Below are 17162 nucleotides of genomic sequence, written 5' to 3'. Positions count from 1 at the left end.
GTATATGTGGCCATGTCCTCTGGTAAATCTTCTTTAGAACAGAACTACCGAGTTGCATCTGCCATACAAGGAGAGGAATGTGATCGGGCCACCAATCCAGCATAAGGAAGCTGTGTCGAAGCACGTCTACTCTTTGACTTTAAGGGCTAAAATAGCTCCGCTGGAGTCACTGTATTAGATGTTACAATTTTAGCATAAATATCAGCACCAATACTTATATAACGCTTACTCTGTGCCAGGTCCCATTCTACATACTCTGCGTAATTTCATTCATTCATTCCTCACAATGATGATGCTTTGAAGTAAGTGCTATTCATTAATCCATAAAGATGGCTAAAATGAGACTTAGAGAGATCTAATGACGTGCCGAAGCTTACAGAGCCAGCAGATGTCAGAGTCGGGATTGGATCCCAGGAGTTCATTCCTAACACCTTGCCTTTAACAACTACACTATACTGACTTTCAGCATACATGTCCAACTGGGAAGGATGGGGAAGATAAATGAGCACAATGTCCAGGTGAGGAAGCCACGGCTTCAAGAAACTGCACACGTTGCCCAAAGCCAGGCAGGTAAGTTTCTGGTGCGAACAAGGCAAGACTGAATTCTCATGATTCGCAATCCTTCGCAGAGACAGCAGGATCTAGAGCTAGAAGACAAGAAATCAAAGCCTGGATGTCTCAAACTCCTCCCTGCAATTGTACTTCCTGGTGTCTTTATCTGAATAGCTGAATTGATCCTATTTCAATTCCAGAAGTCGATATAAGGGTTAACTTGGATAATGAAGGTGAAGTCATTTTTCAAAACACTAAACCATTGCCTAAGTACTGTCACTGCCGCACTGACAAACACATGGGAGTTTTTCATGCCTGCTCTCTGCCAAGCGTGTGTGAAGAGCTCTGTGTATGTTACCCTGAATCCTCCCAGCTACCCCGAAAGCTAGGATTTATCTACTCAGTACAAGTGAAAAAACAGAGTCTCAGAAAGTAGATCGAGAAAGTAGGTCTAGGTCTCAGATTACTACATGGGAGACAGACCTCTACCAAACTTAGATCTGTCTGACTCCACAGTGAGTAGTCTTTCTACTACAGCAGGCTCAATCTACTGAATATTATCTAGAAATTATAATAATAGTTACTGGCATAGGTACTGCCATATCCGGGTGCTACTCAAAAAAATACAAACATATTTATGGCTTTAAGGAGGGAATAAAAAATGTTTATCAAATAAATCCAAATCAACGGCTTGGATTTGGAGTCCGGAAGATGGTACTCGTAGATAAATACGTCGTATATTTGTACCTAATTCGATACAAAGTTCCTTGAAAGAATGAGCCATGTTTCACAGCCACGGGTATTTTCCTTTTAAATGAAATTCTAGATGCTTATTAAATAGGTTTAACCAGATAATAGGTTTTAATCTAACCAATAGGTTTTTGCACCAACAGAACATTGCCCAAAATGGCTTGGAATTTTTTCAAAAGATTTCTAATATTTTAGAACTTGATAACCCATGCAATAAAAATACAGTAACTCTATTTGGGTGGAAATACAAGCAAAATTTATTGAGTGACTATAAACTCTTAAAATGGAATTTATAACATAGAATTCCCAGAGGGGAAGCCCCAAATTTTATCCATTAGCAGACCCAACATGCAGAACAGAGTCATTAAGCTCTCGATAAAAGTTTTATGAACGAATAGAAGCCACCATCATTGAACAGTGTTTGTTCACCCTTGGAAAGCTCTCCAGATAATTTTCTTCTCAGTAAAATCTCACTGGGTCTTACACATTCCAATAAAACCGCAAAACCTCCAACTTCTTTGAGGTAGGATATTTACATCACTTCAACATTTGCATTGTATTTACTTCTCCCCACAAATTGGATAATATCTAATCTCCTTTAATATTTAAGAGTGTGAATCAGTACATGTCACTGAAAAATAATATTTTTCCTAAATTGCTCTAACAACAGTATCTCTAATATATTTCAGAGTTATCGTTACATTTTACGCATGTATAACTGCATTACATTACCTATAAGTGTGTGTTTTCTGCCAATTAGAAGTTTATACTATATAAGTGTGTCAATTTAAGAATAATCCATTCTTTAAAAATCTAAAAAATAAGTTTAAGAGTAAAGGGTTACAAAGCATGATTTTCATGTTCTTTACATTTTTATTTTAAAATAGTTAAGTGTCCACTTGACTGATCTAATGGTTTCAAATATTAATAGAAGAAAATCAACTCCTTTTTTTCAGACTGGCTTTTTAATATTAAACTATTTTCTTTTGGTGGCCAGATGTATAGTCAATACAAATTCTGTGAGAAAGCACTTGTCAGTACAGGAATGAAGGCTAGATATTTTAAAGAGAATTTAAATACACGGTATTAGAAAATAGCCAATTCAAAATTTTTTAATTTCAATATTTTAATAAGTCTGGCAAAGAATGCTATAGAATCATCTCATATTAAGTTGTTGTCAAATATTTTTTTTCTCATTTAAAATACCCAAGAAAATTATTACTATGTTAAGATGAAATAAATATTTGTTAAATGTGATTCATTTGGTGGAAGACAAATCTATTTTCCGTGTTTATGTTTAAATAGCATCTGTTTTTTCAATATTTCTTTCTGGAGGGTGCACATTCTTTTTAATTCCCGACATTAAACTCCAATGTTACCACTAGGGCAATTTACATGGCAGAAAACATGTCTAAAAATTACATTTCACTCTGATAGTAAGATGCTTCAATTTATTAGTTTGTACATAGCAAATAACATGTTAAGTATTTATAGGAGGTGTGTTAAGAATACTACCCATAAAATATTTCATGATTTGTCACAAAATTCTTCAAGACCGGTTTCAATTTAGCTTTAAAATTCCATTTCACTTCAACCTGGAGTTAAAAGAACTCTTGGGTTTGATTTACAACAAGCATACATTAGGAGACAATTGTAAGACAATTGCTCAATTAATACGAATCTCGTTACATCTCTCGGACAACATGATCCGGCAGAGGTAATATTCTTGGCTAATAAGTTGAGGCAGATAAAATCCAGTGAAGTCCCTCCTCAAGGAAGGGAAACATAAATCCTCATCCCTTAAGAGCAGGCTACATACAGTGACTTCTTTCCCAAGGATACGGTATGGAAAGAAAGAGGAGGGTAACTTAACCATGGGAAGCTCTGGCAAACATTATACACAGCACACCAGTCATCTACAATGGGAAGTCATGTGGTCTGTATGGACCCTTGGTATGATGTGATGAGAAAGGCACATTGCCTCTGAGCTCCTCCTCTCCGAAACCCATTAATCCCAACCTAACCATAAGAAAAACATCAAACACAAAATGAGAAATACCCTATAAAATGCCAGTCCAGAAATCCTGAAAACTGTTAAGATCAGCCAAAATAAGGGAAGTCTGAGAAACTGTCGCAATCTAGAGAAGGCAAAGAGACATGATAACTGAAATTGACTAGTGCGGTATCCTGGAAAGGATCCTGAAACAGATACGTAAAAACTAAGAAAATCCAAGTAATGTGTGGGCTTTAAAAATATGGTTTCAATACTGATACACAGCAGCAATATAAGATATTTTAAAAAGGGGGAAACTCGGTGTGGGGCATACAGGAACCCTCTGTGCCCTCTTTGCAGCTTCTCTGTAAATGTAAAACTATTATGAAGTTCAAAAGATATATTTTTTTAAAAATCACCTGAAGAAACCACATTCATTCCAAATGCTAACTGCAGCTTACCTTGCAATGTTTTTAGACGGAAGCAACACGGTATAATGGAAAAAGTTAACTAACTTGATTGGGATCTTGATTGTTTTATCATACTGAAAAGTCATGTATTTCTCTGAAGTTGTATGCCCTTCCTATATACATTGTATGTATATTGGTACATAATTCATATACACATAGTATATATATTTGTATATGCTTTATATATATTATGTATATTGGACATACTTTATATACACATTTCATGTATTGCCACATACATCATACTTCACATGGTTATAGGAGGCAATGAACAGAGGCAATTGGATTGGGAAATTGTAAAGCCCCAGACACTGTTAATGATCTTATCTACTGATCCTTCAACGCATGCAGAATAACATAAATGTCAAGGAATCTTTAATTTACTTCAATCATTACTTTCTCTAGGAAATAAACTAAGCACTTCCTGATATTGAGTATATTTTATCCAAAGACCAGAAGAATGATAATATGTTCAATAATAAATCTCCATATATTTATTTAAAATTATTCAATTTCCAAAATATGAAAACCATGAAGAGATTTAAAAAAATCTGAAATAAGCATTTCAACGTTAGCACTTCAACACTAAAATGGATACTGGAATCAAATTGATACAGGTAGGCATAGCTCCATTGACTTGATTTTTTTGTGCCTCATGAGTTAACATGTAAAACAAGCAGTAATTTACCAAAGACTTAAAGGACCAAGCAGTGTCGAGCAAGTGTCTCGTTGGCCTTGGAATTAAATGTAACCGTGACTTGTGAATAAAATTTAATTTCTTTTTTTTTAAATTTTTTTTTCAACATTTATTTATTTTTGGGACAGAGAGAGAGCATGAATGGGGGATGGGCAGAGAGAGAGGGAGACACAGAATCGGAAACAGGCTCCAGGCTCTGAGCCGTCAGCCCAGAGCCTGACGCGGGGCTCGAACTCACGGACCGCGAGATCGTGACCTGGCTGAAGTCGGACGCTTAACCGACTGCGCCACCCAGGCGCCCCTAAAGTTTAATTTCTTAAAACAATAGACCCCACACCAGCACTAATTTTCAGATGCTCTCAGGAAAATAAAAAATCAGTTCCATGTTACTCTCTCTGTGCCAATTTCTCCACCTCCCGTAACCCCTCTTATGGAAAATCACCATTTCCAACACGGGGGCTGTGAACTTTAATCTGACTGAAAAAGAAGCTTAGAGTCACAAAATTTCTTTGCATGTTCTCTTTACCCTGCAGAAAATTTCCCTAGGAGAGCATGGATGGCATTGGCGGGGCAACAAGGAAGGGAAAGTGTGACTGGAGAAAGGAAAGCTAATTTTTCAGGAATTATGGGAGGTAGTGAGTCTGCTGCCTCCATGCATTCCCTTATCCATAGGTGTCCTGAGGTCAGCCAGAGCTGTTAGTGCTGTCATTGAAAGTGTTCTTCCTATCCTTTGGAGTGAGCAAAGAGATGGAAACTCTATTAACAAAACATACATAAAAAAATAAACATGTAAGTAACTGTGGCTTTCTTACATCTAACTTCGAGGTAACCGTCAGTGGTTGGCAAAATACAACCCACTTCCCAAATACAGCCCACTGCCTATTTTTGTACAGTTTGTACAGCTCATAAGCAAGAATTTCTGTTTTGTGTGTTTAAACAGTTGAACAAAACCAAACAAAACCAAAAAAAAAAAAAAAAAAAGAATGTTTTTTGACACATGAAAATTATATCAAATTCAAGTGGCAGTGTCTATGAACTTCTAATGGGCACCCGGAATGTCCATTTGTGGACGTATCATCCGTGGCTGTGTTCACATTATAAAGCAGAATTACACAGTGGTGACAGAGACCATTCGTGAGGCTCCACAAGGAAGTTATATTGCTTTCTTTCTGATATTACGAGAATTAAACATATGTATAAAATTCTCCTAACTTTAGATTTTGATGACATTATTTGTAACAATAGTATCTTTGGCCTATCTTAAGCTTTTTTAATAGTTTTTTTGCTTCTATTTTTTTTCCCCATCTTTAATTCTGATCTATTGATTGGGTGCTTCTTAAATTATTCCCTTGTCCTCCTCTCTCATTTATCAACAACTTTGACTCAGAACCTCTGCTTTATGAAAGAATTATTAGACAAGTGTATACCTAAGGCTTCTATGGGAACTGCAGATTTCACTTCGGATGCCAAAATTTCACTTAATTTTTTTTTTTAATCTTTATTTTTGAAAGAGAGAGACAGAGTGTGAGTGGGGGAGGGGCACAGAGAGAGGGAGACACAGAGTTCGAAGTAGGCTCCAGGCTCTGAGCTGTCAGCACAGAGCCCCACGCGGGGCTCGAACTCACAAACCGTCAGATCATGACCTGAGCTAGAGTCGGATGCCCAACCGACTGCACCACTCAGGCGCCCCACCAAATTTCACTTTAAAATGCAGATATATTGATAAAATGAGAGCCACATCTTGGTTTTAGACCTGCTTTTGAATGCAACATCATGGGCATACACCAACCCCACCTTCTTTTTCTAGATCTGCAGATCCCCTTTATGTATAATCTCTGATCAACTACTAGGCATATGAGAAACATCACATGTTGTTATTTCAAGCCATGTAAGCTATTTGGTTTTACGTATTTGTGCTTGCTTACATGATCAATTATGTAAAACTCACTAATCAAAAAACAGCCTTACGATTCCATGGCTTTAAAGACAAAATAGAGGGGTGCCTGGGTGGCTCAGTCCGCTGGGAGTCCAGCTTTGGCTCAGGTCGTGATCTCACGGTTCGTGGGATCAATCCCTGCATCAGGCTCTGTACTGACAGCTTGCTCAGAGCCTGCAGCCTGCTTCAGACTCTGTGTCTCCCTCTCTCTCTGCCCCTCCCCTGCTCATGCTCTGTCTCTCAAAAATAAATGCTAAAAATTTTTTTTTAAATAAATAAATGATTTTATTCCACTTCGGTTCAGCTGAACTCAGCAATATGCCAAGTGTACAAGGTTAAAAAAAAATATTTCCTACAGTTTTGAACCTTAAGAGCCCTCCGACCTTAAACTCAGCCCTTGATTCCATGGGAGTCACATCCTGGATATTCTGCAGTTGAGAGCATCTTTCTCAGACTCTAAGGTCTTTGAATCCTTGGGGTCTCAAGGATTCATATCCTTTGAATGGTGAGGTCTCAGCATCCTTGGCCCTTTGGCTCAGGTTAGGTGACCAACCCATGCCCCCCAAACATCGGTACGCATTTGGCATCCCCTGAGAGCTTGTTAAAATGCACATTCTTAGTTAACATCCACAGAGTCTGACTCTAGGTTCTGCGTGAAGCGGGGCTCAGGTAACGGCACTCAAATGATCCAAAAAGTGTTTAATTCTACTTCAGAAATGCTTCTTGAATCTGTCACCTATATTCACATTTCCAGTGTCAGTTTCTTGATTCAGTTCCTGAACTATCGATATGGCCTCTACTGTTGCACGTACAGGCCACTTGTAATCCCACAGCCACACTTCTGCCCAAGTACTCTCGGTGAGGCCCCCACAAAATCATATTACGGCTCCCCACTTCCTCCAGAAAACAGTCAATGCCCCAGACACACCACAGTGAACTTCAACATTGTCTTTCCTGGCTAATTATTTCATTCCATTGTTTACTTTATACTCCCGTCATACAGGCTATCATAACTCACCCAACACCACAGGCACAAGATTTGCTTCCATTCTTTAAATCAAGGTATTTCCCCATTCCGGAATTCTCTGCCTCTTTGAACCTTTATCTTTCATGTGAAATCTGATTTATGCTTTTAAAGTCCAGCTAAATGCAGCAAGAATCCAATCCATTCTGAGATCCACTATGAACTCTGATAGCCATGCTTGCTTACTGCTGGCACAGCATTCATTCACTCATTCATTCATTCATTCTTGAAGTCAGTAGATCTCCTAATGCTATGAATATCGTATTACTTACGAGTTTTGCACAGGATTCCGAAATTCTGGAAAACAGAAATCCTGTTTATGTTATTTTGGTAGCCCTAGAATCTTAAGTCAGTACTCTCAAAGAAGTATCATAATAAATAGTTAAAGTTTCTTTGAAATAAATTTTAAAGCGACTAACCTGAGAAGTAGATTTTCCACTTGTTTTTTCTGGTTATAAAAGTAATTTATGCCTATTTTACCAAATATGGATTATAGTAATTTAAGGGAAAAATCAATTGTGATACCACCACACAAAATGTTAAATATATTTCCTTACATATAAATCATATATACATAATTATAATCATGTATATATGTAACCACTGTGTATGAACCTAAACATACAAATTATTTTTAACTTATGATTACACTATATATAAAACTTCATATCCTTGTGTTTTCCTCATTATTATAGTTAGAGTTTTAGATGCTTTTTTCAAGACATGATAACAAAAACAAATTATTCATTATGAATACCTTTACTTTGGTTGGATTTCATTTTTTAAATGCTGTAAGTCACGTTTCAATACTTTATGACATTTTCTTACAGAAATCCTCTCAAAAAGTAACTCCCAAGTCAAGCATCAGACCATTTTAAGGCTTTTGATGCAGATATAGCCTCCTGGTCTTCCAGAAAAAATTAAACCATTTTCCATTCCCATAAGCAGTGTGGGATTCATACCCTACTAGCACGGGCTGTGTTACCAAAGACACAAGCAAGCAACAACCCAAAAACCCTATAAATGTTCTGTGTCAAGAAGAACCCTTTGATTTCAACATTTGCTATTATTAATAGTGAGTTCAATGAGATTGCATATTTCCAAAACTTTTAATAACAGAAAAGTTGATTCATACCCTTAGTTTACTTTTTTTTTTTTTTTTGGTCTCTAATGAGGTGGTATTTTTACTTTATATTATATATATATTATATTATATATTTACTTACTTTATATTTTTTAACCATTTTTAAACAGGTATTTGCATTTTATCATAATTATTTCCACTGTCCGACACTTTATAGTCATTTCTGTTATTACAGACAGATGTTTCTAATTTTTCCATAGTCAAATCAATTGATATGTTTCAAAATGCCTCCATTTGTTATTCTTTAACCCCCCTGCCTTTTCAATAATCTATAAATATAATGATTTATATTTTTCAAGTTTATGGCTTCAGCAAACTCTTTAATTCATATTTTACTTAATTTATTTATACTTTTCCTCGTCACTGAAAAATATGTTGCTTAGGAAGGGAAAAATATATTTAAGGTGGAAAATGAGACAAAAGTTAAAACAATGAAGAGACAAATTTTACTTTTTAATTCTTCATGCGCTAAGAACCTACGTTTATTTATTACAAGTATTTAATCAACTGTTCAAGCATATATTTGTTAATCATAATGGTTTAGTCACATTTTAAATTCTGCACTTCTGTCTTATAATGTCATTTTACAAGGTAGTAGCTGGAGTGAAACACTCAATCGTTAAAATATATATATCAATTCTACCTTAAGGAAAATAATGTCTAAGGGAAAAAATTGTTCTTCCCCTTTTCAAATTGCCCTGGTGTAACCATTATCTTCTTGAAACATAAATCTACATGCATACTCACATATACACCTAATCAGTCTTTTCCAAGGAAAAAAATTTTCATTTTTCTGCTTCAGATGATGCATATTTTGGACAAATGTACTCTTCCAGGTTGCAATTTATTACAATGGTCTTCTTAAGTGTTTCACTTAGGAAAATATTTAACAAGTATGTCTAAAAGAATCATTATATTCCCTTAAAAGAAAATAAAAATCTGTTTTGAAGCCTGTCTAGAAGTCTATCACAAGGACATACACATCCACACAAAACACATATACATATGTACATTTCATATATATTCCTGAAGATATATACACACACATTTTATATATGTGTGTATAAAATTATGTATCATACTTTTGTGTATATATGTACTTGCATGTTTTTGCATATACATATATATATATACATATATATATATATATATATATATATATATATCATACATCTATTATTAAATAGTTGAAAATTTCTAGGGATCTCCAGGCTATCATGTTGTTCAAAAAATATAATAATAAAAGTTTTGCTGAAGGAATATATGTGTCGATAATATCACTGAAGAGAAAAAATGGTGGCTACAGCTGGTAAAATCTCATATCTTAAGATTATTGATTGAACTCAATGAATGATTCAAAACACTCTTGAATGATTTTCAAAAGTTCTAAAATAAGTTAGCAAGTTGTATTCACCTTTGGTCATGTGGCTGTGGAGCAAAGGACTGTCCCAGTCTCAGGAACAATCATAATATCAACAACGTAATAAGCAGCAACCGTGATTTCTTGTGCATAAACCCTGTTCCAGACTCTCAGCAGGCACTTAGCATATATTAATTCTTTTAAAGCTTAATCATTCTATAAGCATGTCTTATTGCTATTCTTTCAATGATAAACTGAGGCTTGAAGAGGTTGAACAGTATCTACAGCATCATATTCCTAATAGAAGGCAGAACAAGAATTGGGATTCAAGACCTAAATACACTAATATCAAAGTCTATGCCCTTCTCATTACACCAGATCATACCGCAGCTAATTGTGATTAAAGTGGCCCAAACTGGAAACAACATACGCGCGCACACACACACACACACACACACACACACACACACAGAGTTATTATGGTATTTTCACTTCACATAGTTAATGACATGGGAAAATGTACTAGATTAAATAAAGGTGATAAAGTTTGTTGCTGAAAGATTAAAAGGTTAGAAGATTTATAAACTATGAAAACTTTAGCGGAGAAGTGAAACTTTGACTTTATTATTTGTCATATTTGCCATTTCAGTCATCACCACCACCCTCTCATCATGTTATTGAAATCATGCACACAGTAACCAAAGTGTTTCCTCTCAGTAGGCAAGGCATCATGTGAACATTCACTTGCTTCATTTCACGCTAGCCTCACAATAACCCTGTGATCACCATTTCCAGATGAGAAACTCAAGTTCGCAAGAGGTTAAAGATCACTTAGCAGCCCCCGGAGACAGACTCCATACTGGGTTCGAAAAGGAATTAACAAGGGAGCAGAACACGATAATCTCCCTCCCTGGGTCAGACCTTCTGTCCACCGTGCATGTTCCTTGCATCTAACCCACAAGAATACACTCATAAGGCCTTGGAAAATTGTCATTTGATTATCTTTAACATCCCAGAGTTGAACGGCAAACCTAGTTCCTCTCTTCTCTTTGCTTTATCTCCCTTTTGGCTTCCTTCTTAAAGATACGATTACTGAAACATTTAATGTAAATGGATGGGGCGTCCTGATTGGAGATGTGTCCAAGTGGACACAATTTCCGTAACAATTTCAATAACAATAAGAATGACGATTTGTTACTCGCTGTATAAACATCCATCTCATCTCCCTTCCAAACCTCTTACTCACTGGTAGGACTTCCACACAAGTACGTGCTGAGCATGTATTATTACCTGCTACGGACACTGCCTCAAGCCAAGTCCCTCCCTCTGGAGATAGTTTTCTGGTTGTTTCATCAACCACACTGCAATTCATTTCAATAAACATCTTTTTTCTCCCTTTCATGGTAGCAGACAAGGTAGTAATCCTTCTGCACACACGTCTGCTTCTCTAGGTATATTCACAAGTATGGTGAGTTACTGGTATCTCTTGAATGAGCGGCAGGCATGTTAGCTCATTCAATGAGTTGCATTTGGAGAAAAAGCCCAAGGAAAAAAGTTGCATCATGGAAAAAGGCCAGGGATGCTAATTGCATCAAGCCATCATTTTACAAATTCTTTGCTGTAGCCAAATTTTAGAGAAGAATAACATTTCAACATGCAGAAAACGGAAGGTTTGAAACATTGTAAATGCATCACGTTCCCATATTACAAGATGACAACTAAAAGCAAAAAGCAAGTTGTCAGAATTGGGTGTTAACTTTGTATCTCTTATGAAGACACGCAAAATGCAAATTGGCAATTGTACGTAATTTAGTGCCTGTTTCCTGGCGAAAGGCTTGTCAAACATATAATGGAAACCTCTCTATCTAATTCATCTAGATGTGAATGACGTGGTATTTGCATCTTTATACAGGTATACAGAGCATATCTACACGTGTAATAAGTGGATTCTTCTGTGCAAGGATACAGAAAAATGGCTGAGACACGATGACAGTATTGTATGAGAAATAATTGATTTTTGATATAATTCTCAAGCGTCTGAAATTTCCTTAAAGTTGCTGTATTAAAATGTATATAAAGTAGTGAAGGACATCTAACATAAGCCTAAATGCTATATAATGTAATATATGACATTCGTATATCAAAATGCAAGACGAGGCTTTTCAGAGAAAAGCTGATTCATGTCACATATAGAAAGTATCATGTCAGGGCACGTGGGTGGCTCACTCGGTTAAGCATCCAACTTCGGCTCAGGTCATGATCTCACGGTTTGTGGGTTCAAGTCCCATATCGAGTTCTGTGCTGACAGCTCAGAGCCTGGAGCCTGCTTCCGATTCTGTGTCTCCCTCTCTCTGCCCCTCCCCTGCTCACACTCTGTCTCTGTCTCTTAAAAATAATGAAACATTAAAAAAACTTATGTAAAAAGTTATGTTTATGTCCATAGGCAGAACCATGCATACTCTTAAAAATATATAATATGATGTAATGTAATAGAATAATTAATAACATACTTATATTAGATAATATATAATTAATACGCCAACCACAATAGAATATGTAAAATATTATATAATAATAAAATAATTTAAAATAACATAAAATATATAAATATTATATTATACAAAAATACATATATTATTTTTGATTCGGCTTTGTATTATTTTATGATCATAAAGTCTTTGCCCTTGGAAAGTAAAAAGGCTATTAAAAATTGTGATACATTTTTCCCAATTAAAAAGACACAACATCTTTCTCAGCAATTAAACCTAATAATGACTACAGATACAATTTCAGCTGTTAATTGATTAAACTAATTGTTTGTAATAAAGGAAAAAAAACCCTCTGAGCAGGTTTCAGAATTAATTTATGTTTTTAAATGAGCAAGAAGTTTATAAGTAGAATGCCTTAAAGAGACATTCCCTTAAGGAGAAAACAGTATTAGAAGATAAAATTCAATTACGAGAAGTGTATTGATGTTTTTCACTAAGTATATTCTCTTAATCACTTACATTAGCATTAATGTAATTTCAAGTTTAATTTCATTACAAAATATTGGCTTTTAATAGTGCATATGGACTTGACCACAGATAAATTAAGGAGAGTCACATCTCAGTAAACATTTGTTTTATCTAGAAAAAGAGAGGGAGTTTCACAGGCAAGCAGAATATCCTAGCCTTCAAGGAACAGACTTTAATAATAATCTCTGGAATAGCTTACGATCATTTTCAGTTCTTATAACTTTGAATAAAGCTGGGAAAGTACATAAAATATATTTTTTTCTGCACCAGAAAGCATTGCCCAATATGAGCACCCCTCTGCTATAAAGGAGAAACACACTTCTGATCCCAACAATTCTGAAGCCAGCCTTGTTACTGACTATCTCCGGGCAAGTCAGTTCACGCGTATTGGCCTCAGGTTAGAAAGAACCAGAGGGCACACAGTAAAATGCAGGGCCGCATGGGGCTCATAGCTGTATTCCATATAAAGTGCACGATATTTTACATTTTTGAGCCGATGTGAAAAAAGAAAAATCAGTAGATTGCATGTTAAAAGAGAGAAAGAGAAGGGAAGGGGGAGACCGGCGCCTCTAGATTTTGGGGTTCTCCTGAAAAATCAGAGAAGCCTGGCAACAGTTGGTGGAGGTGAGTTTTCTCCCCTCTCTTTACGTAGGCTTATCTCTTTCACTTCAACCCGGTCCCCGTTTTTATTCCATGCTGAAGCAAAGTGCCAGTTGCCACTTTACATTTTACTGGTAATGAAATTTTTAACAGGAGAAAAATATTTGCTGTACCACTGATTCTATCAAAGTGAGCAAGCACTGTGAATTCCTGCCAGGCAGCTGCAGGCATCGGGGTCTGTGTCTCCCTAACTGTGCCATGTAAATAAATCTCCTTTCATTCTGTGATTCCATGTCTGGGCCACACGGACCTAAAGCTCGAGGCCTTTCATCCCACCTCCTGGCTAGCCCCGACTCCTCAAGTAATCAAAGTCAGCCTTGTAATTTTGACCATAAGTGCATTGGACTCTTATATTTGCATTTTCTCAGAAGAGGTCGGCCAATACCTTTTAGCCAAATTCATTCAACTCTTCACGTGGTCGGTACGGAAAGGCAGGAAAAACCCATCGCCTCATATGAGAAACCCAAAATCAACCCAACAGCGAAAGGTCTCCTTGTAGCGTATGATCTACCAAGCTCAAGAGACAGGTGCTTTCCCTGCTGCCTTTGTATCTTCCACTGGCTTCTTCCTTCTCTTCTGTTTACTCACTGCCCAGAAAGACCTCCTTCAGAAGGGCTACGAATGCAACAGAGGCTCAGCTAACTGCTGTTTGGGACAGGTATGTCCTGTGGAAGATGTGCTTGACAGAGAAACACACAAGGGTTTCCATGCAAGGCTCAAATTGAACGTCTTGACATCTAATTTCCAGGATTAACGGCTCTTATTTGCTGGTAATACACTTCTCATGAGGGCAGTTGGATGCAATTGGCTAACGTTTGAAAACGGGAAGGAATTTCTTATGAAATGGTAATTAAAGTGTTAACCATTGAGAAGGCCACTTAGTTTAAAAACCAAATCCATATGCACAAACTCTCTTCTAAATCAATACTTGCAAAGCTTCTAGTGTTCATCCTGTTCATACGCTCTTTCATCCTGGAAGTGACTTGAGTTGTTACCCAGAAAAAGACTGTTCCATCCCCCAGCATTCCCAGCACCCACCTTCCAGAGAATCATATGTGGGCCACAGTATCATTCCCTGCTGTACATAAGGACTGTTTATGTTCAAAAGTGGAATCAAATCAAAGATTTAAAGCAGTAAAGTCCTTGCTGGAATTTATTCCAGGATTGTCCTGTGCCTCTACCCTGGTTGACAAGTCACTAAGAAAGAGGGGTGACGACTGCTATTGTACACCCGTGTCCCTAGAGAATGGGTTTCATCACGCCATTTATCTGCCTAGAAACGTCAAAGGGCTCCCATTGTCAGAGCATTATGGCTACGTAAGTTAGGTTGTTATTGAAATGTGTGGACCTGATGGTCATGTCTGTTTTCATGATCTCATTGCTTTCAACTCCTTCCTAAGAACTCTGGGCCCCCCCATCACTCCCAAGGCAAATCAAATGATGATTTCTCTCAGTCGAGGACATCTATAGATGTACGAAGATGTGATACGCCTATTACTTTTGAAAATATGAGGAATCCTTCTTGACATGCTGCTCTGAGAGCCTGAAGAAATAACCAATAACTTCAGAAACCCATGATTTCATAACAGCTAAAATGACAACTTTTCCTCTCCCCAGGTCAGATGCATAGACCACTCAGAAATAAAATACAAGTGGGGGAAGAAATGAAAATCGCAAAGACTAGGGGGGAGAAGGAGGATATGGGTGTTTTGTAATAGTTTGTAGCTGCTAGAGGGTTCAAATGGAATTGAGGTGGCCTAAAAATCCTACTACTGTTTTCATTTCTTCTTTCCCACTTTTTAAAAATGTTTATTTAGTATTTTTTAAAAATTGATGTTTATTTTTTTGAGAGAGAGACAGTTCTAGTGGGGTAGGGGCAGAGAGAGAGGGAGACACAGAATCCAAAGGAGGCTCCAGGCTCTGAGCTGTCAGCACAGAGCCCGACATGGAGCTCAAACCCACTAACTCCCAGGTGCCCCTAAAGTGTTTACTTACTATTTTTGAGAAAGAGAGAGAGAGGGAGGGAGATAGAGAGAGCACAAGTGGGGGAGAGCAGAGAGAGGGACACAGAGGATCCAAAGAGGGTTTTGTGCTGACAGCAGAGCGCCTGATGTGGCGCTCGAACTCACAAACCACAAGGTCATGAGCTGAGCTGAAGTTGGACGCTTAACCGACTGAGCCACTCGGACGCCCCTCTTCTTTCCCATTGAAACTGTTCTTCCTATGGTTCTCCACACCTGCTAACATAGAGATAATTCTAAATGCATTGGCTATCTTCTAGTAGAATAATCATGTATTATTCATGAAAGACCTTATAATTTCTCATGGCTGCACACAGGACCACAACAGCAAATAGTAGAGTCTGTTTTATTTTTCTTGAAATACAACTCTCAAGCAGTTTTGTGACTACGGTGGGACTCTAAACCTTTTCTATTACTTATCTATCACCGTTTCTGGAAAAGAGCATGTGGCCAATAAGTGTTCATTTTCTTTCTCTTCCTGTCTCGCAGGTTAAGTATGTGAGGCTCACCGGAGTTACAGTGCTGTCCAAAGAGGTACCACCAGGCAACAGAATAGCCAAATCTAACTCTAGAATCTTCCGTGCCCCACGGCTTCTCTCTGAATTCAGTAACCCCTCAGCAATTCCGAAGACTTTAGACCCCGCTGTTTTCAACCCATGCCTGCTACCATGATTTGTGCATTTAGATCTACAATAATTACTTACTGAAGACCTCCATACTCCCTTCTAGTTACAAAGGACCTTGTAACTAAATTCTGTGTCTCTCTCAAGACAGACAGATACAAATCTTTCATGCATGATCTCTCTTTTCCCTCCATCTCTCACCTACCAGCCGGAGGCAGCAGATTCAGTTGAAGGTACAGATGTTCTCAGGAATGACAGAGCTCTACCTTGGGAGAAGCCCAGGTTTGTCCCCAAATCAGAAATAGCCATCGACCAGGAACATCCGTGTTGAATTTGTGTGACGGAGAAACGCTATTTCAAGGGAAAAATACTAAAATTTTGGGCTATGCCTGTTATGACCGCTTAGCTCCTCAATCCATAATCACAAATGTAAAAAAGCATACAAAGTGTGAAGAAATGTATTGTTATTTTACAACTTGTATTCTAGCTAGTTTTTTCATGTGGCTATATCCAGATCTAGGGTGCAATGTCTCAGAATGATATTTTCCAATACTTTACATCTTACTTTTAAAAAGACTTCTATGGATGGGGGTGCCTGGATGGCTCAGTCAGTTAAGTTTCCAACTTCGGCTCAGGTCATGATACCACGGTTAGTGGGTTCGAGCTCCGCATTGGGCTCTTTGCTGACAGCTTGGAGCCTGGAGCCTGCTTCAGATTCTGTGTCTCCTTCTCTCTCTGCCCCTCCCCCACCCATGCTGGCCCTCCCTCTCTCTCTCTCTCTCCTCTCTCTCTGTCCTTCCCCACTCACGCTTTCTCTCTATCTCTCTTTCAAAAATAAGTAAACATTAAAAAAATTTAAAAAAAGGACTTCTATGGATGGATACATATCTAATTATGGAAATGATATGCAACATA

At 37.4% G+C, this 17162-nt stretch overlaps 1 protein-coding gene across 6 annotated transcripts in view; it reads right to left on the bottom strand.

Moving 5' to 3' along the window:
- NYAP2 (neuronal tyrosine-phosphorylated phosphoinositide-3-kinase adaptor 2) overlaps window positions 1-17162 on the bottom strand; it is a 268785-nt gene that overhangs the window by 6175 nt on the left and 245448 nt on the right. Inside the window, exon 7 of one of the 6 annotated variants that reach the window (XM_045481492.1) lies at window positions 4776-5218. The exons of 4 other annotated variants lie outside the window; for them this stretch is intronic. In XM_045481492.1, coding sequence (XP_045337448.1) covers window positions 5186-5218 — 33 coding nt within the window. In that variant the 3' untranslated portion in view covers window positions 4776-5185. Of the gene's footprint in view, window positions 1-4775; window positions 5219-17162 lie in introns of those variants that run through there. One more of the 6 variants, XM_045481490.1, reaches the window with a different exon arrangement.

The sequence above is a fragment of the Leopardus geoffroyi genome, chromosome C1 (genome assembly GCF_018350155.1).
Source record: "Leopardus geoffroyi isolate Oge1 chromosome C1, O.geoffroyi_Oge1_pat1.0, whole genome shotgun sequence".
Lineage (NCBI taxonomy): Eukaryota > Metazoa > Chordata > Mammalia > Carnivora > Felidae > Leopardus > Leopardus geoffroyi.
The sequence above is the reverse complement of the archived record's forward strand: the minus strand, read 5'-3'. Positions and strand labels throughout refer to the sequence as shown.